At 37.4% G+C, this 19,867-nt stretch overlaps 3 protein-coding genes across 11 annotated transcripts in view; 2 read left to right on the forward strand and 1 right to left on the reverse strand.

Moving 5' to 3' along the window:
• The window catches only part of LOC136787811 (adhesion G-protein coupled receptor V1-like), an 84,506-nt gene extending 82,222 nt beyond the window's left edge, over positions 1–2,284 (reverse strand). Inside the window, 1 exon segment of the mRNA XM_066985140.1 lies at positions 2,204–2,284. Within this exon segment, the coding sequence (XP_066841241.1) occupies positions 2,204–2,284 (81 nt within the window).
• LOC136787895 (adhesion G-protein coupled receptor V1-like) lies at positions 397–14,116 on the forward strand. Of its 2 annotated transcripts, XM_066985301.1 has the most exons (8): positions 397–742; positions 1,966–2,710; positions 4,065–4,438; positions 6,271–6,447; positions 9,425–9,605; positions 10,226–10,428; positions 11,082–11,211; positions 12,832–14,116. In XM_066985301.1, the coding sequence occupies exons 2-8, from the start codon at positions 2,335–2,337 to the stop codon at positions 12,948–12,950; spliced, it is 1,560 nt and encodes a 519-aa protein (XP_066841402.1). In that variant the 5' UTR covers positions 397–742; positions 1,966–2,334; the 3' UTR covers positions 12,951–14,116. The 2 variants fall into 2 exon arrangements, with proteins under 2 accessions (XP_066841402.1, XP_066841403.1); XM_066985302.1 differs by lacking the exons at positions 11,082–11,211; positions 12,832–14,116 and adding an exon at positions 11,046–11,068.
• The window catches only part of LOC136787892 (adhesion G-protein coupled receptor V1-like), an 82,963-nt gene continuing 75,800 nt past the window's right edge, over positions 12,705–19,867 (forward strand). For all 8 annotated transcript variants that reach the window (XR_010826959.1, XR_010826961.1, XR_010826962.1 and 5 more), the window contains exons 1-5: positions 12,705–12,912; positions 14,236–14,375; positions 16,763–17,372; positions 18,319–18,534; positions 19,512–19,727. Coding sequence is in view for 3 of the 8 variants with exons in the window: in XM_066985288.1 (XP_066841389.1) it covers positions 14,367–14,375; positions 16,763–17,372; positions 18,319–18,534; positions 19,512–19,727 (1,051 nt within the window). In the remaining 5 variants the exon portion in view is untranslated. The remainder of the gene's footprint in view (positions 12,913–14,235; positions 14,376–16,762; positions 17,373–18,318; positions 18,535–19,511; positions 19,728–19,867) is intronic.

Genomic DNA, 19,867 nt, shown 5'->3' on the forward strand with positions numbered 1-19,867 from the left:
TTCTTTGTTTACATGCTACATTTCAAAACTGAATGTAATTCAGAATGTAATTCTAATTTAATACAAGTGTAAGAAAAAGTTTAAGTAGACTTGATGACTGAAAGGAGAAACGTTTGTGGTTAAATGTAGATGATTCTCTTTCCTGTCTAAGAGTGTCCAAGTATATTAATTTTTAATGTTAACTTTCTGAACTATTATGCATTCATATTTATTATTATAAATTGGAATTACAAGACACAGTGATGTGTAGCTTCACAGTAGTATTCTGCATGGACCTGCGTATGCTACTTCTGTTTTCTAAAGTACGTATTCCGGGAGTAGAATTGTACTGCAAAAGTGGTTGCCTTTAAAAGGAAGGCTTCATGGAACAGTTGTAGTATATTAGTATTTTACTTTATATTACATAGTATATTACTTCTTACTGTAAGGAAGATTACAGTAAAAGGAGTCTCCACATTTTCCTTTTCTACTCAACGCTGATGCATGCCTGCCAGGACTCTCATTCTTTCTGTATCACTGAACAGGATTTTGAGACACAGAGGACACTTCGGCAATGTTTCTTTGACCTGGCAGTTGTTTGATAATAACTCTGCACTGAAGCCAGGAGAAGAATTCTATGAAACTTATGGGACTGTGTGCTTCATGGATGGTGAAAGGTCGAAGTCAATAACACTACGTGCCATTTCAGATAGAATTCCTGAATTCAATGAATTTTACATTCTAAAGTTGGTGAATGCTTCAGGTATTGTCTTCCATATCACCATTTCCTTCATATCTGGTAGAAAAGAGTTATGTTTAATCAATCAAAAAGAAACCAACACTAGAAAGAGCATTGCTCTGAATCATGTCTTGATATCCTATGCTTTTCTGGTAAGGTTTTAGGTCTTATTTTTCATTTAATCTTGATTTCCATATATAGAGAGTTACTCAGTTCCCGAATTACTGTTAAACACATTTTGGTGATCTGAACTTTAAAAGGGATGCCTCTTGGTTTTTGAAATTAAACTTCTTAAAGTTCAGAAGTTTCATTTCAAAAACCAAGAGTTCTGAATTTCAGATACATAGATCTCCATGCACAAAATATAAAACAAAGATACTAACAAAGAAATAACAAAGGTATTAAAGGTTATGTGTGTCTACCATAATAGAGGTTGCTTTTTTGTTTGTTTGTTTCCCTAGAGGAGGTAAAATACTTGTAGTTACCACTTCACATGACTTAAATTACAACTTTAAATTGCTACTGGACACATTTCCTAATCTGGATTAATTCCACTTTAGTACTATTCATGGTCTTCTGTGCTCTGATACAAGTGAAAATGTGTGTTGGCCTTTCCTGTAAGTGAAGTCCATACGGATGTACAAAAGATTTCCTGCTTATAACAGGTAGATCACTGTACACTTTGAACACGGAGATTCTCCATTCACAACATGATCTTCATATCATGAATTCTTACTGTGCAAAGATAGATGACTAACACCAGGACTGGGCAGCAGTTTTAACACACAACTGGTTACTGTTTCTGCAAGGTGTATGTACTTCTGTATCAGAGGCAACAGGCAAGATTTTGCCATTCTCTATTCCTGTAAGTCTTTGAGCAATACAAGAATTGAATTTGGCCCCCATGCTTATCAAACGAATCAAAGGTAACCTACCTTATTGGCTAATTAAGAAAAGATGGACCTTGTCATGTTTCACCTGAAAGACATCTGTGTGTTTTACAGCTGAAAAATAGCATGTGGGTTTGTTTTCTACTGAAATTACATCAGCACAGTGTTTTAAGAATAATACAATTAACCTATGTAATTTTCAAGTTAGATCATTTGCTATAAGTCCAGAGGATCTTAAAGGAGGGTTTGAGGTTTTTTTAGAAACTTGTTTTATTAAAAAAAAAAAAAAGTACTTTGAAACTTTTTTCTGAGTGTGTTGTTTAATCATTAACTTTTACTCTAACTTCTATTACGCAGGTGGGTCTCCTGGTCCTGGTGGTCAGTTATCTGAAACCAGTCCTACTGTAACTGTCATGATCCCTTTCAATGATGACCCTTTTGGAGTGTTTGTTATAGATCCAGAGAGCCAGGACAGAGAGATAGTGGAAGATACTCTTTCTGAAGATGACCTTTCCTATATTACGGACTTCACCATCTGGAGACAGCAAGGCACCTTTGGTGTTGTCCGACTAGGTTGGGAAATACTGTCTAGTACCTTCCAAGCTGGACTGCCATCAATGGTAGATTTCTTGTTGCTTGGATCATTCCCAAGCTCAGTACAATCACAGCCCCACATGAGGCGCCATCACAGTGGAACAGACGCTCTGTATTTCAGTGGAAAAGAGGATGCATTTGGCATTATCGGTCCTGAATACCCATAACAATGGAAATAATGCAGTAACCAATTTTACATTTTCAGCTTGGTTAATTCCTAATGTCAGTACAGATGGCTATATAGTTGAAAAGGATAACGATAATGGGACTTTATATTATGGTGTGAAAATTCAGACAAATGATTCTCATGTTTCTGTAGTGCTTCATTATACAGCATTAGGGTCCAATATGACATACATGGCTAAAACATCAGTCATGAAATACCTGGATGAGAATACTTGGCTTCACGTTCTGATTACTCTGGATGAAAGTATAATTGAATTTTACGTTGATGGAATTCTAGTTCTGGGAGGAATGAAGAGTCTAAAAGGAGAAGCAATTCTTGATGGTGAGCCTTTGCTATTTTTCTCCATATATAAAGCTCTGAAATGCATAGTCTAGCCACTTCAAAGGTGGAAGAAATACACTGAAATGATTATATCTGTTAAGTTAATTGAAAGGAATGGATAAGAATTCTTTGAGGATTTTCAGAAAGCCTATGGAAATTGTGTGAATGTTCTAAAAAATTCAAACTGCTGCGATGTTGAGTGAGAGTAGAGGACTATTAATTGTATGGTGTACTATTTTATTTCTGCTTTTAAAATTCCAGGTTGAAGTTTAAGAAATCAAATTTTCCATTTGTAAAAAGAATAGTACTTCTGCAATTAGTAATTTCCATCACACTTGCAGTACTGTAGCTAAGCTGAGAGGCTGAGAGGTTTTTTTTTTTTCCCTCCCTCGGTTTCTAGAACAAATATATGTGAAATGCAATTATGCTTTTATTGCTAGAAGGATATGTCTGTGCTGTAAATTTTCTTTATTAGTGGGGATGGCGTGTGTCTGGGGATAATGCAATAGTAAGGCAAGTATGTCATCTCTCTCCGTTGAATGTTGGGTAATACACAGTGGTGTGCATAGCAGCCCAGTTTTTCTCAGCATCCTCCACTTTGTGCCCTGGGACTTTTATCAGTTCCTGTGGTTGCTCATCTCTACAACTGCCACTCAGTGTCATATGTATGACAATACACTGAAGAGCACAGCTTTTTTTGTTTGTTTGTTTTCTTTCGTTTTCTGAAAGGCAACTGAAAACAGCTGATGTGTGTGTTTTAGCACAAGAGCATAGCATGGCACAGAATAGGATAGAGTAGGAATGAATATGAGGCAGCTGTGATCCTATAGTTTGGAGACAGAGAAATATAAATGCTGTTGTAAAAAGAGTTTGGAATTTGCATGGAATTACAGTGTGGTGGATGAAATGGATGTCCAGAAGGGTTAATGCAGTAATCATGAGTATCATCAGAATGGATCAGCTGCCCTAGCAGAGGGAAACAAAGTAGGATTTGTTCAGCAAAACAAGGGCTAAAAGGGGTTGCAGTTCTGCTCTGAAAATCTGTGGAGGAAAGAGGGAGCCTCAAGTCTCTAAGACTTATAAAAATGAGGGATGATGATAATGTGCTGCTAGAACTAATAGGATGAAAAACTTGGACAGCATAGGATGGAATTGTTTGGCCTGTGAGGACTTACCTGTAACATTGAGATGAGGCTCAAGGAACCTCCTGATTTTGGATCTCAAGATCAATATGATTCCTCATCCAGGGACAATGAACAGTTTACCATTGGTTTTTAAGAAAAACAGGTAGTCAGTTGCTGACTGTTTCATACAAATACAATAACATGAGAAAAAATTATAATTTCCTTCTCAGGTCCAGGAATAGTAAGAATTGGAGCAGGAATCAACGGCAGCAGTAGGTACACAGGGTTAATGCAGGATGTAAGGCTTTATGAGCGTAAGTTGACACGAGCAGAGATCTATGAACTTCATGCAACTCCTGCAAAAAGTGATGTCCACCCTGTCTCTGGGTATTTGGAGTATTGGCAAGGAGAGACCAATAAATCATTCATCGTGTCTGCAAAGGATGACAAAGAGGAAGAAGGAGAAGAATTATTCATACTAAAGCTCATTTCTGTGCGTGGTGGAGCTCGAATTTCACAAGAAAACACCACAGCAAGATTAAGAATACAGAAAAGTGATAATGCTAATGGTTTATTTGGCTTCACTGGAGCATGTATCCCTGAGGTAAGGTGGTCATAATGGAAATTGTAGGTGATATTTCAGGCACAGAAAGCTAAATGGCAGGACCAAGTGACCTGAACAAACCCTAGATTTTGCAGTGTTTGCTTTTGTGGTTAAGCAAAGTTTTCCTAGGATTTGGAGATGCATATGTTCTGTTAATACAACCTCAGTTCCACTGGGATTTACTATATAATTTTAAAAAACTAAAGAAAAAAATGGTTAAGAAAATTTAGTTTACTATATAAACTGAAGACTAAGGCTTAATTTTTTTTTTCTAGAAAAATATTTTACCTTCACTTCTGTTACATTTGAGTTACCAGTTAAAATGTAAGATTTAATTCTCTGGTTTTTTTTTGAGAATGGATTATTGCAAAGATTTTTATTTTAGTTTTCTGTGTCACATGATGTGTTTGAGATAATTTTACTAGAGATCATGCAATGACAAAGTGTTATGGATTTTTCCACCTTCATTTGCTGTCATAAACTAAGTTATAATTTGCATATGTTTGATGTCAGTTGGTTGATTTAGTAGTGGTTTTTTTTGTTGTTTTAGTTTTAACAGATGAAATCTTTTTTCAGTGGTATCCATTCTATATGCAGAGTGTAAACTTGCTACTTTTTGAGGAGGCTTGAAATAAACATAAATCATTCTTTACTTCTTTAATCAATTATAAGGGGGAATAACATGATAGCTATCTCTACTGGTATTGGATTATTTTGTGGAAAAAAAAATTTAATATAGTTTTCATTTGGGAACTCTTATGAGCTTTAATTACATTCTTTTTTAATCAAAGTGCTTATGATGTTTTTAAAATAACTGTCTTGCCTGAGTGATACTAGTTTTCAGTTTGGTTCAGTTTGCTTATTGTGTGCCTACCATATGCTATGATAATAGATTCCTTCAGGTTCAAGTACCTCTGATACGCTGTGATGCCACAGATCATCAGCCAACCATGAAGAAAAAAAATAATTATATGGCACGGTAATTGTTTTGCACCTATCATATGTCCATTTCACCAGGGAAGTATTAGAGCTCTTAGTGGTGATGCAGGAACACAGCATTTTTTTACCAGTAGTTTAACTGTGCATATCTGTCTACTAGGCAGCTGAAGTCACACACAGTATCTATGCTTTCTTACAAAGCAGCCCTGAAATTTATCTAATGCATAAGATAGCTTTAACCTTTCCAATAACTTTCAGATAAAATTATTTTCTATGTTAATTTTATGAACGTTATTTTCTAAAATAGAAGGTCAGTACCAATTAAAGCTTCATTCCAGAGACGTGAAGTTGTCGCTGCAGAAGTCATGTTATCTGTGAAGATACAGAATTGTAAGGAGGACAGTAGAAGAGAAAAATCTGTTTTTCTGAATGATGATGGTATAGTTTATTTCTATCCATAGTGTGTCTGGTTAGAGAAAGTGCTGATCCAAATCTTTCTTTAAATTATTGCTAAGGAAAATTACAATATTGACGTTATTATAAAGCAATAGTTTCATTTGCTTTCGACAGGTACATTTCAAGCATATTGATTCTGTCTCTGACGCATAGTTTTAGGAAAGGGGTTGTGTCCAGGACGAACTGCAGTGTATTGTTATTTGTTACCTTAATAGTCCTCAGGGAGGCATCAGACTTTTGCAGATTCCACTAGGATTGTTCTGATTGGCATCAAGGTCAGTTTCAGCTTCCTAACACTCCAAAAGAGCTGAAAGTAACATGACAGCAATTTTTTACTTGAACATTTGTCTGGCATTAAATATTTTCGTGTTATTTAATGAAATTGCCTTGATTTACTTTGACAGTAATAAACGTTCCAAATTTTCGCTTTCTTCCAGACTGCTGATGAAGGTTCCACTATATCCTGTGTTGTGGAGCGTACAAGGGGAGCCCTAGACTATGTGTATATAAAGTACATTATCTCACAGGTTGATTCCACTGGCATTAATTACTCTGTTACCGATTTTTCTAATAGCAGTGGCACTATCACATTCGTTCCTTGGCAGAGATCAGAGGTAAACCCTACCTTCCTATTAACAATTCATCCTGTCCTTTACAAACCTCCTGGAAAATACCTTCTGAGGGTGCTTGGCTGGTTTGCATACTAGAGAGTGTTTACTTCACATGGCTTTTCTTATTATTATTTTTTATTTTGTTATTTTATGTTGTTATTTTTTTGTTATATATATATTTTCTTTCTTTCTTTTTTTCCATCCCTGACAACAAGAAAGTGTTATTTGTAGCTCTGTGTATATGTCAGTTCAAAAGTCACCATGTGTGCATGTACATATTAGATATATGTACATATACATAAAAAATATTAACTGTATTTATGTGTATGTGTACATATACTTTAAAAAGTGTAGATAGTCCATGTACTTTCGAAATTGGAAAATGATCAGGTTTGATCTGAGTGTTGTAACTCAAATTTATGTCCACAACAATTAAATAGGCAATAGTAAGATTCATTGCTGTTCTTGCACTCAAGGCTATCCAGGTTCTGTCTCCTTTTAAATTCAAAATCAGAAACAGGAGATTAAAGGTGTTCTTGTAACAATAGCTGTTTTTGAGTCTCCCTGAAATGATTACTGTCTGCTTTAATCTATTCCTCTGCATAAAGTGTGCGAGCAACTGGAACATAAGGAAATTATTCAATATTCTGGCCTTAGAGACACCTGAAATTGGTAATCAGAATTGCATCTCTGAGTTGGGGGAGAGAAAGAGAAATGATACATAAGGGAAGCTTTAGCTGCTTCTGAGAAAGCTTTCTAAAAGTCTTACGAAATTCCTTATCTGAATTAGTTTAAAAAAAAAAGAAAAAGAAAAAAGAAATACCAGGATACCAGGATACACTGAAGAGTAGGAATTCAAAGCTACAGAGGCCCACAATTAAAAAATTATGTGGGCAGACTGGAGGTCCAAAAGAGGGCCAGAAAGATGATCAAAGAGCTGGAGAACCTGTCCTCTAAGGAAAGACTCAAGGGGTTAGATCTTTTCACCCTTTAGAAGGGGACTTTGATCCCATTATTACAGTACCTAAAGGGCAGCTCCAGAGTTGACAGAGGCTCTCTCTTCTCAAGAAACCACAGGAGAAGACAGAGGGCAAAGAGTACAAAGATAGAGTGGGAGAGGTTTTGTCTTGAAATTTTTTACAACTACTGGAACGACTTCCTTAGGGACAGGGTCGGGTTGTCCCGACCTCAGCATCTGGGCCAGGGCAATCCCAAGCACAAACACAGGCTGGGCAGAGAAAGCACTGAGAGCACCCCTTGGGGGGGGAAGGACCTGGGCGTGGTGGTTGATGAGAAGCTCGACATGAGCCGGCAATGTGTGCTTGCAGCCCAGAAAGCCACCCGTACCCTGGGCTGCACCAACAGCAGCGTGGGCAGCAGGGCGAGGGAGGGGGCGAAGGAGGAAATTCTTCCCTCAGAGGGCGGTGAGGCCCAGGCCCAGGCTGCCCAGAGGAGCTGCGGCTGCCCCATCCCTGGCAGAGCCCAAGGCCAGGCTGGATGGGGCTGAGGGCAGCCTGGGCTGGGGGGAGGTGTCCCTGCCCATGGCAGGGGGTGGCGCTGGGTGGGCTTTAAGGTCCCTTCCAGCCCAAACCAATGTATGGTTCTATGGTAGAATTCCCATCACCAGGGGTGCTTAAGATGCAGTTGAACATGGTGCTGGATTATTTCATCTATTTTTTTTTTTTCCATGAAACATTGAACTTCATCTTTTGATGTCCCATCCAGCGTGGGCTGTCCTATGATTAAAATTCTGTGGTAATAAACAGCGTGTGCTAGAAATAGAAATAAAAATAATCTGTTTCAATGAATTCAATCCTGATGTACAGCACAGAATTGTTAAATTTATTTGAAGAAGTGGTGCGGGACCACAGTACTGTAGAAACAACATACACTTTCTATTATTGTTTGTATAATAAGGATGAATTGTGAGTAGAAAATACCATCCTCAGTTTCACTTATATCAGGCTGCAGAAGTCAATGTGGACTCAAATTCGCTGAAGTCATTTGCAGGGATCCCAGTGACTTCACTAGAACTGTGAATCTGGATAATGTGATGACTGGCAAAAGCGTGTGGTATCTGAAAATAGTTCATTCATGTTATAATAGTTTGTTCATTCAGCTTTATTTCTCTGTGAAATGATATTACTGCATTTCATACAATCATATATAGCAGAAATTTCCAAAGCTTTTCTAGCATGGCAACATAGACGAGGCCCACATTACTCTATCTAGTGGCAGAAAATGGCTGATGTAGGCTCTTGCTACACAGCTTACTGGTCCAATTTACTGCATACATACAGAGGAGCTAATGTGCATGGCTCTAAGAAACGGGCTGGTAGCAAGCTGCTCTTCAGGTGGGATATCCTAAGGGACTTTCAACTGACATTTGTAATCTACTCATTACCATGCCTCTAAATATGATCAGCTACTTAAATGTTTTCTATATGTTTGTCCGACCATATCGAAACATAAAGAAAGATGGAATTTTCTGAAGTGAATGTGTTAGCGTGTTTAGAGCAAGGTTATGTTAGTAAATCGTATGATCTGCAGGTCAAAGTGTCAGGTGGTATAATAAGCTCAATTTATTTGCTCTCTAAATTGGATTAATCACTGTAATGTCTCTTCATAAGCATAATTTCAAAAAGATTTTAAAATTTATCAGATATTTCATGTTCAGTACATGGAAATTAAACTCTGCTTTTGTGAAGATATACAAAACCAACCAAACAAGTATTTATTATCACTTATTTATGTAGTTTGAAACAATTCAGAAAATATGCCTTCCATTTCCAGTAGCTTGGAAGCATTGTTTTTGGAAAGCATATTCTAGACATAAAATGTTATCTTAGAAATTAGTTGAATTTATGTGGAGAGCAAAAATAGTGTCCTTTGCTTTCAGAACTATACAGCAGATACAGCTGACTGACTAATCAAAGAATGTTGCATGGTTTGATTTCTCCATGATTTGGTCCTTCTCTAGGTGTTAAATTTGCATGTTATTGATGATGACATTCCGGAGTTAAATGAATATTTCCGTGTGACATTAGTCTCTGCAGTGTCTGGAGATGGGAAACTAGGTTCAACTCCTACCAGTGGAGCAAGTATAGATCCAGAAAAGGAAACTACTGATATCAGCATCAAAGCCAGTGACCACCCATACGGTAACAATGATGGGAATTATACAGCTTTGTTTCAGATTATTGTGTAGTTCTTTCCAGTCAGATGAAAACTTTGCTTGGTTGTAATAGTTGAGGAAGCAATCTCATATATTCCACTTTATCTAACTTGAATTAATTCATTGTTTATATACATGAATGAATACTGAATTAGTTTTCTTTTATAATTTTACAAAAAGGCCTCAAATCTTCCCTGCCCAAACAAGCAATGATTCTCTTGTGAGGGCAAATAAAGGCTCTGCATGTAGTTGATCCTGTCCAGGTTTTTCATCAAATGAGAATTCCTGACAATGAGAGTCATTTCTCCATATGTCTTGTACCAGTAAATACGCAAAACCGTGGCCTGTGAGGCTCTTTTGGGAAGAGAAGGTTTTATTATTGTGCTGTGCCTTTTATCAAGACTGACAAGAATATCAGTGAGAGAGGGTAAGGCACACAGCACATCTCTGGAAATAGTGTGATTGAGGCTTAAGGGTATACTGGTATATGTGGTTTTTAATTTCAGAACCATCACAAGATATGTTATCAATCACTTTATTTAAATTGTTTATCATCTTTAAAATTTGTTATGAAAAGCCATGTAAGTAGTAATTCTTGTCTTCCAGGTCTGCTCCAGTTCTCTGTGGGGCCACCTCCTCAGCCAGGTGATAAAATGATTCTTCCAGCCTCTTCTGTGCCCCATATTACTATTAAAGAAGAAGCTGGACACGTCAGATTACTGGTAGTTCGTGCACAAGGCCTTCTTGGAACAGTTCTGGTGGAATACAGAACAGTGCCAGTCACAGCTTTCAGTCCCAAAGATTATCAGGTATGGCAACTGCCAAGGTGGTATAATTGTTTTGGAATTAATTAGAGTTATTTATCGTGGAGATAGCTTTCAGTTTGACTGCTCTAGCCCAGCTATGATTCTTTCACAGAAAGACTACTTTACAAGGTGATGTGGCAAATGGATATGTAATATTCACTTAAAAATATACATCATGTGACTTCTCCATTCTTTTCTCTGCAGTAAGTTGCATTGTCTAGGAAAAGCCTCTGGTTTTGAACTTTTTTTTTTTTTCTTAACAGAGTTTCCAGTGTAGCAATTTGTGAGTTTTGCTGTTGTTACAGACCATATTATTCAAGTGCATGTACAGGTTAACATTATGCTTGTACATACTGGGATTTGTATATGCCTAGCAAAATAACCTGCATGTATCTGCACTTGCTTGTCCAACTGATCATTTGTGCAGAAAAATAAGAAAAATGTACATGAATGCAGATGCTCACCAGTATGTCAACTTAGATGTCTTCTTCTTTTTTTTTTTCTTTTGTAAAACAGATTTTTCAGATTTTTTTTTAAAGCTTAAGTGAGGAAAAGTAGATGTTTTGAAAAAGACAAAATGAAGGTTCTGTTTCTTTTTTTTATATGGATGAAAACATTAGACTTGAACAAAAATATGAAGAGCTCTTATATTGCAGGCTGTTGTGGGTACACTGGAATTTCAGCCAGGAGAAAGATACAAGTACATTACTGTTAACATCACTGATAATACTATTCCTGAATTAGAAAAAACGTTTAAAGTGGAGCTGTTGAACCCAGAGGGAGGAGGTAAGGCACATATATCAGTCCCTTAGTTGTATTTTCATGACCTCTACTCGTTCATAAAAATCTTGTCTTTCTTGGCATTATTTTCTATGTTATTTCTGAAAACAAACAAAAAGCACCTCTACATCCCCACCCCCATACAGCTGTCTTTTTTCGTAGGGAAGAACTGTTCCTCAGTTCTTTTCTTAATCCTTGGTGGAAACAACCAGATCCCATAGCAAGTATATTATTACCATGTATTAGGGAAAGTGTATCACTGCCATCTGTTAGGTCATCTAAAGGCAATTGCTGCTTTTCACTTTGTATAACTTCATGGTTGGTAATGAGAACTAAAATAATGCAAAAATATATTAGCAATATGTTGCATTTCAAAAATATGGAATATTTATAAAATATTTAAGGCTAAACAGTCAAAGTGTTGTGTTTTTGTTTGTTTGTTTTGGGTTTTGTTTTGTTTTGTTTTGTTTTTTCTTCCACATGAGTGAAATCAGAAGAACTGCAATACATAGGTCAAATGGATTATAGCAGTAATAGGCTGTGGATGTTGAGGGCCATAGGGAGTTTGCTGAGCTGTAGCTGCAGAGGTAGCTCGTAGATAACTGTCTGTAAGAACAAGACAAACACTTGAAAGAATTATTGGTTTGAAGGGCTAGTCTGAAGGGACGGCAAAGCATAGTGGTGCTGCCACATAAACCCCTGAATACCTTACAGATTTTTTTTTCCATTTGAGAAAAATTTTAACGGAGATTGTAAAGCTTGTTGGAGGGAAAAGTAATTAGAAACACTGACAGCCATAAATTGATTTTTTTTTTTTAAACTGATGTTATTTTTTTAAACAATTCGGAAATTGCAAGTGTGGTCCCTTCTGGGAGGATGTATCAGATTTCCTTGAATTAATCCAGCTCTCTGCTATGATTGTATGTGTCTATGGTGCAACATGGTCTCAGTGATTCTTTTGGTAAAGTCTTGAGACTTTTCACGTATTTTGTCTTTTTGGTTGAATAGTTGTTTTGTTAAAAGGAGTCAAACTTTTCTCTTTCAAATTGTTGTGACAGAAAATTTACAACTAACTTTAGTAATCCAGTAACTATATAGCCTTTTTAAAATGAGCCTTCTTTTTGGCCTTTCCAACACAAACACAAAGCTTATGAAGTCCCCATTAGTTAAGTTTTCTGCAGATTTTCCCAACATTTTCACTTTGTGAGAAAATATTAGAATAAGGAGCTTGAGGGACTTTATCGTCTCCCCTACCTTTTTTTTTTTTTTTTTTTTTTCAATTTAGATTCCTCCATGACAAGCCTCAGTTAGGAGTGAGAAAGGGGAAATACAAAATGGGGACACAAAGAGGGAAAGAGAGGAAAGATAAACTATGTGTATGTGTTTTCTTTCATTCTGACTTCCCATTGCTATTTCCAATGTCATAAATTAAGTAAGAGGTGGCATATGTAAATATTTCAGTCTTTATTAGAACTCCTGTACACTTTCAGAAGCAAAGTTGATACCTTCCTAGAGTGCTTCCCTCTTTTTTTCCTGTTGTCCAGAATAGTTTAAATTTCTCTTTGCTTGCGCTCTGATTTATAAATGTATATATGTGTATATATCTGTATGTCTGTCATCTTAAAGTTGCTGAGCTCTTTAGAAATGATGGCAGTGGTAGTGGTGATGGGAACATGGATTTCTTCCTTCCAACTGTCCATCAGCATGGTAAGCATTTTGGATTAATCTTTATTTCTTTATGCTAACTGTAATATCCCTCATGAACTACACTACTGACACAGTTTATCATAGTGTTATTTTGCTTGTGGTTTGAGATATATCATAGAGTCCTGTCAAAACATTCTTTCCCATTTTAAAAAAGGCTCAATTTCAACAACAGTCAATACTAACCGTAATACAGAAAATAACAGCTTCTCTATCTTCAAAGCTGTATTTTTATAGAACACAATGTAGTTATTCCAGAAGTAGTTAGAAAAATTAGCTTTGTTTGTAAATTTTGTAAAATTTTCTGGAGAGCAAAGAGGAGAGAAACTTTTTAAATTTAAGGTAATTTAAAAATTACCTGACTGTGTGTTTTGATACTTTCTTTTGCCACTTGCTTTATGCTTTGATCTCTGCATCTCAAAAATACTCTTAATAAAAAGTGGTGTTAGCTCTTTTTTTTCTAAAAGAATGCTTTGATTATTTTTCATTTTTGAAGTCTATTTTTGTCACAACATACAGAAAACAAAGATAATTTAATCTTGAGAAAATTAAAAACATACAATATGCAGAAATAAGATGAAAACAAAAGCACCTACTATGAGGGAAACGCTAATGATGGCGGATTTTGAATTAAACCCTAGAGACCTGAAAATATTGTGTTAGCACCCATTATCGAAATCAAATAATTTATTCCACAGTGACAGCCTGATTTTCTGTTTTATTTGAAAATACAAAGGAGTTCAGTTTGAACCTGAGAGTAAGTCTGTGGTTTAACCACTTTTTGGAACTTCCTGGGAAGTGTTGTTTCCTCTTCTGTGTTTCCAGATTTTTTTTAAAATGCCAGGCTCTTTCTCTTTCTAAGCAGCAAGTTATCTCACACAAGATGATCATTACAGTAGTAGAATTTCCTGGACTAGCTTTTTCTTTGTTCCAGCTTCAGTTAAAATAGTACCTGCTTTTGTCCTGTCTGCACTGCTTACACTGTGTTTTACCACGTAACTCTCCCCTACCCTAAATTCTAGTTCATTTTCCTTAATTAGACAAGTAATTTTATTTTTGATCCTCTCTTAAAATATTTGCATTTTATATGTTGCTTTGGAGTGTTGTTCCATAGAAGGGCTGCCAGGACTGCATTATTGAAAGTGAGTTCCTTATCCATGTGGATAATTATTCCACATTTAAAACAAAAAAAAAACACACCACAAAATGCAAAACAGCAGAAATATTCCAGTTATGCTTTTCTGTGTGCTTTTTGTAACAAACTTCCTTAGCTTTTAAGAAAAGATGGTATAAAAAAATAACTCATTTTGGCACTTGCACTTACAGCCAGCTTGGGAATTGCATCCCACATCGTTGTGACTATTGAGGCTTCTGATGATGCTCATGGCGTCTTTTAGTTCAGTACTGAGTCACTCTCGGTAAATGGAACTGAGCCTGAAGATGGAGATAGCAATATTATGTTGCAGGTTAGAAAGTTTTGGGTCTCATATTGCTATGCAATCCTCTTTTATGTCTATTTTACAGAGCATTCTGCAATATTTTTATAATAGGTCTACAGCATTTTAACTTAACTTTATCATGTACATTTGTCTTGACATTTTATACTTCACTTTCTAAAGTGTATCTTTCAGCTTAAAACTAAAATGTTTTATATAAGTTTAAATTTACTTCTACTTGTTTACATTTGAGGTATGAATATTTTAAAGTAAGTGCTGATGACACAACAAATACAGCAAAGCTAAGATGATAAAGATTACACTGTTTTTAAAATTAGTTTATTTTTAACTCATCATGTCAATGACTTTGCACTGTATATAATGGAGGGGCTGGATTGTGTGCAGCTTGCAGTTGGCAATGACATGCTTAAGATCCTCCGGGTAAGGATTAAGGGACATGGAAATAAGTTATAACAATAAGATGAAGTTGTTGTGGGAGTCTGCTATAGACCACCCAGCCAGGAGGACAACATTGCCAAATTATTCTATAATGAACTAAGGGATATCTCTAGGTCATCTGCCCTTGTCCCTGTGGGTGACTTCAACTTCCCAGATGTTAGCTGGGAATACCATACAGCCAATACAAACAGGTACTGGAAATTCCTGAGGCACGTTAACAATAACTTGTTGGTACAGTTACTCTGGAAGCTGACTAAGAAAGGTGCCCTCCAGATTTGTTGCTTGTAAACAGTGAGGGTCTTGTGGGTGAAGTGGTGATTGGAGGCTGTCCTGGCCATAGTGACCATGAGATGGCTGAGTTTAAAATCTTTGGTAATAGGAGGAAAACTGCCAGCAAAAGTTCAGCCCTAGCTATGGAGACAGCAGACTTCAGACTACTCAGTGAACTAGTTTGTGAGGTCCCCTTGGAACCTGCTTTTGAAGGTATTGGAGTCCATCAGTGCTGGTTAGTTAAGTAACACCTCTTAAGAGCACAGGAACAGGCAATTCCAAAGAGTCAGAAGTTGAGCAAGCTGGGCAGAAGGCCAGCTTGGCTGAGCAGGGATCTTATTCTAGAATTTAGGTGAAAAAGGAAAATCTGTGGGCATTGGAAGCAAGGTCAGTTGAACAAGGACTACAGAGGTGATGTTCACTCAGAGTTGAAGCTGGCCAGTACTGTGGGGACAACAAAAAGTGCTTTTTTTAAAGTATGCTAACAGCAAAAGGAGGAGCAGAGAAAACATTGATCCATTACTTGTTGAGGTTGGTAACCTCACAAATAAGTACGCCAATAAAGCAGAGGTTAATGCCTTCTTTGCCTCTGTCTTTAACACCAATGATGGGCTCGGGGACACCCAAAGCTCTGAATTTCAGGACTGTGATGATGATAAACTCCCAGCCAACTTTGAACTTGTGCAGGATTTGCTGCTCCAGCTGGATGCATATAAGTCTATGGGGTCCAGTGGGATTAATCCCAAAGTACAGAAAGAGCTGGCTGATGTCATTGCAAGACCTCTCTCAATAATTTTTCAATAGTCTTGGAGTCTGGAGAGGTCACAGTTGACTGGAATTAAGTTAAACGAGGAAGTGCTGGATTCTGCACCTGGCAAGGGGCAATGCTGGCTGTACGGACAGGCCTGGGGACAAGAGGCTGAAGAGCAGCCCCATGGAAAGGGATCTGGGGGTTTTGCTTGACAGCAAGAGAAATATGAACCAGCAGTGTGCCTTAGCAGCCAAAATGGTCAACTGTGTTCTGGAGCATAAGGCACAGCAATGCTGGATGGTCAAGGGAAGGGATTGTCCTGCTCTGCTCTGTGCTGGTGAAGCCTCACCTCTAGCACTGTGTGTGCTACAATATATGAAGGACATAAACTATTAGAGAGCATCCAAAGGAGGGCTACTATGGTGGTGAAGGGTCTAGAGGGCAAGAAGTATGAGGAGCGGCTGAGGTCCCTGGGTTTGTTCAGCCCAGAGCAGAGCAGGCCGAGGGGAGGTCTCATGGCGGCCTGCAGCTCCCTCACGAGGGGAGCGGAGGGGCAGGCGCTGAGCTCTGCTCTCTGGGGACAGCGACAGGACCCGAGGGAACGGCATGGGGCTGGGACAGGGGAGGGTCAGGCTGGGTGTTAGGGAAAGGTTCTGCACCCAGAGGTGGTCGGGCACTGGGACAGGCTCCCCAGGGACATGGTCACAGCACTGAGCTGCCAGAGTTCAAGAAGCATTTGGACTACTCTGTCAGACATGCGATTTGATTTTGGGTGGTCCTGTGTGGAGTCAGGTGTTGGACCTGATAATCCCTGTGGATCTTTTGTAACTCAGGATATTCTGTGATTCTGTGACTTTGCTGTATGCCATTTTACACTTTTATGTTCTTCTTTCTTATAGTACAAAGAAATACATAAATCTTTGTGTTTTCCACTTAGGTTGTGAGAACTCATGGGGCCCTGTCTGAGGTGACTCTGTATTGGGTCATAGTCTGTGATCTTACAGAAGACCTGGTCTCTGCATATGGGAATGTAACATTTGATGTTGGCCAAGTGAGAGCAAATATTACCATACAAGTTTCTCCTGACAACGTGCCTGAACTGGATCAGGTGTTTTCAGTTTTGATCATCAATGTGTCCGGTGGTCGTCTTGGAAATCACACTAATGCAACATTAACAGTTTTAGCTAATGATGATCCATATGGACTGTTCATCTTTTCTGAGAGAAACAGACCAATAAAAGTTGAGGAAGAAACAAAAAATATCTCCCTGACAATAGTAAGGCTTGGTGGTCTTCTTGGTACAGTAGTGGTTACATACAGAACTTTAGGTGATGATGAAAAGTCACCCTTTCTTCCACCTGATGTTGTTAGAGCAATACAAGGAGAAGATTATATACCCATTACTGGTTATGTGATCTTCGCAGCCAATGAAAGCGAAGCCACAATATCTTTGCCTATTTTGGATGATTATGATCCTGAGAGGTCAGAATCTGTTTTTGTGGAGCTAAACAATACTGTTTTGATCGACAAAGTACAGGATCGGCCAAGTAAGTGTCTTTCATATGTAAACCAAAAGCTTAAATATGTAGGCTAATATTTATATTTAATAGGATAAAATGCAGCAATTGAAATTACAGTAAAATTTTACCTCTGCCTAACTCTGTATAGTTAAGAATCCTGTAAGTTATATGTCAGAGTATCTCACATTAAGTATGAAGATTCTGTGTGTCAGCATATATTTCCTTTACCACAAAATTTTGTCAGGGGTGGACATTTCTTTCTCCCTTCTGCATCTGCTTTATCCCAGGTGTTTTAGGCCAACTGTATTACTGTATTGGTTTTGTGTGCTAATACCTGCTCACCTGTTGTTTCTGTAAAGCACAATGATAGGAAATAAGCTAGTTGCACTTACTGAAAGCGAAAAAAGCCTTTTAAACATTAAGTGGTGTAGAATTGCAGCTTCATGCTGGCTTTTTAGCGTAGAGGATGTTTGCCCGATCAGATAAATTCAGGTCATTACAGCCTTATTTATGCTTAAGAGCTTCTTGGCATGCCTAATTTCCCTTCCCTCTCCCCCATGACTCTCCCACATTAATCTTGATTTTTAAGGGAAACACTACAAAAAATTCTACTGGGAAACTGAAAGGTTACTTATAGTTCATCATTGCTAGTGTAAAATTCTATTGTCCTATGGACAAATAAATAAGTAATTTTGCTAGTACCTCACCTCTTCAAAGAACTGGTGTTTTGTATGCTCCACAGCAGGGTAGAATAATAAGTTAGTAAGAATGTGGATTTTCTGACATAATATAATTCAAACATCAAAAATATGCTTGTGCAGTTTGTAGTTATATTTTGTCCAAATCTAAAATGAAAATTTTATTGAAAGCTAGTAGTGGCCATCCACTAAACTCAGGTGTATGTATATGAACAGTATAGCCATATATAGGAGGCATTTCAGGCTTGCTCTAAGAGTTTTTTTTTATATTTCAGTTGTAAATTCTCCTCGTCTTGGATCAGTGGGTGAGACTATAGCTCATGTAATTATCAATGCCAATGATGATGCTTTTGGAACACTTCAGCTTTCAGCTTCAGCTGTGCGAGTTGCTGAAAATTATGTTGGACCAATCATTAACGTGACCAGAACTGGGGGAATTTTTGCAGATGTTTCTGTGAAATTCAAAGCTATGCCAATAACTGCAACAGCTGGTAAGAAATCAAAATAGCAGAAATACACATTCTGTGTTAAACCAGAAAGAGCATACTGTATGCTTCGAGCAACCAAAGCAAGCAAGTGTGTATTGAATGCAGTCTAGTAAAACAAGTAGAAAAAATACCAAAGTGTGAGATACTTACTGAGTGTACTTAGGAGACAGGAATTCAGGTCCTATAGAAGAGACCTTACATCAAATTTAAAAAAACTCAGAGATATCATCACTGAAGAATCTAGCAAGAAAACTAAGGAAAGGAATTGGCTGTTTGTTTCCCTGGTGGCCACTCACTTTCTCAAAAAAATAAAATAAAATAAAAAATCCTGTAGTAGTATATATAGCTAGTACTTAGTCCTTTGTACATATTTCAACCTACCATACATGGCTTATTTGAGTTTCTTGGAGGGAAATTGAGAGCTGGTGACTCCTCTGTGAAACAGACAAATGTTAAGCACAATTCAAGAAGACTTTTACTTTGCAAATGAAAGGTAAAGCTCTCAGGTGATCCCTGAAAAGCTCCACGAGGGAAGGAGTGACCTTATGTCCTTTAGTAAAATCTCCTTTGAAAAAGGTACTTCTGTTTCATTTTATCTCTTGGAAAGCCAGACAACTATCAGAAATCAAATATAGAAATGTCACAGTTGTGTGATCTTCTCAATGGAAGATAATAATGGACCTTTTGTAATTGCTTCTTGGACTGACAGTGTAAACTCTGTTTTGGCCAAGATGAGATTTATTTTCATCCATCCAGATATCTAAAAGGCACTAGGAAATAAACAATTGTATTTTCTGGGTATGAAGATAAAGAAAAAAAAAACACAAAAAAACACACCAACATATGAACACAAGGGAATGCAAAAAGAACAGATAAATATTAGTGCTGATAAACATTAGTGATGTTTCATAATGAACCAGAATGCCTTAATATTCTTCTGTGTTTTGATTGTTTTGTTATTTTTTCATGTACAAATCTAGGTGAGGACTACAGTGTAGCCTCATCAGATGTTGTCTTACTAGAAGGAGAAACAAGTAAAGCTGTGCCAATTTATATAATTAATGATATCAATCCTGAAGTTGAGGAGTCCTTTTATGTTCAGCTGCTGAATCAAACGACAGGAGGAGCCTTGCTTGGATCTTTGACGAGGGCAGTCATAACCATTGAGGCTTCTGATGACCCGTTTGGATCCTTTGGTAAATGAGTCTTATTTGCATATTTTCTCTTGTCCAGTAGCAATCTGCTGATTTGTGGGTGAGTTATTACTGGGCAATGGAATAAAAATTTTCAGAATACAAAAAGGGAAGTCTGGATGAACACAGTAAAGGACAAAATA

This window comes from Anser cygnoides, chromosome 31 (genome assembly GCF_040182565.1).
Source record: "Anser cygnoides isolate HZ-2024a breed goose chromosome 31, Taihu_goose_T2T_genome, whole genome shotgun sequence".
In the NCBI taxonomy this organism is placed as follows: domain Eukaryota; kingdom Metazoa; phylum Chordata; class Aves; order Anseriformes; family Anatidae; genus Anser; species Anser cygnoides.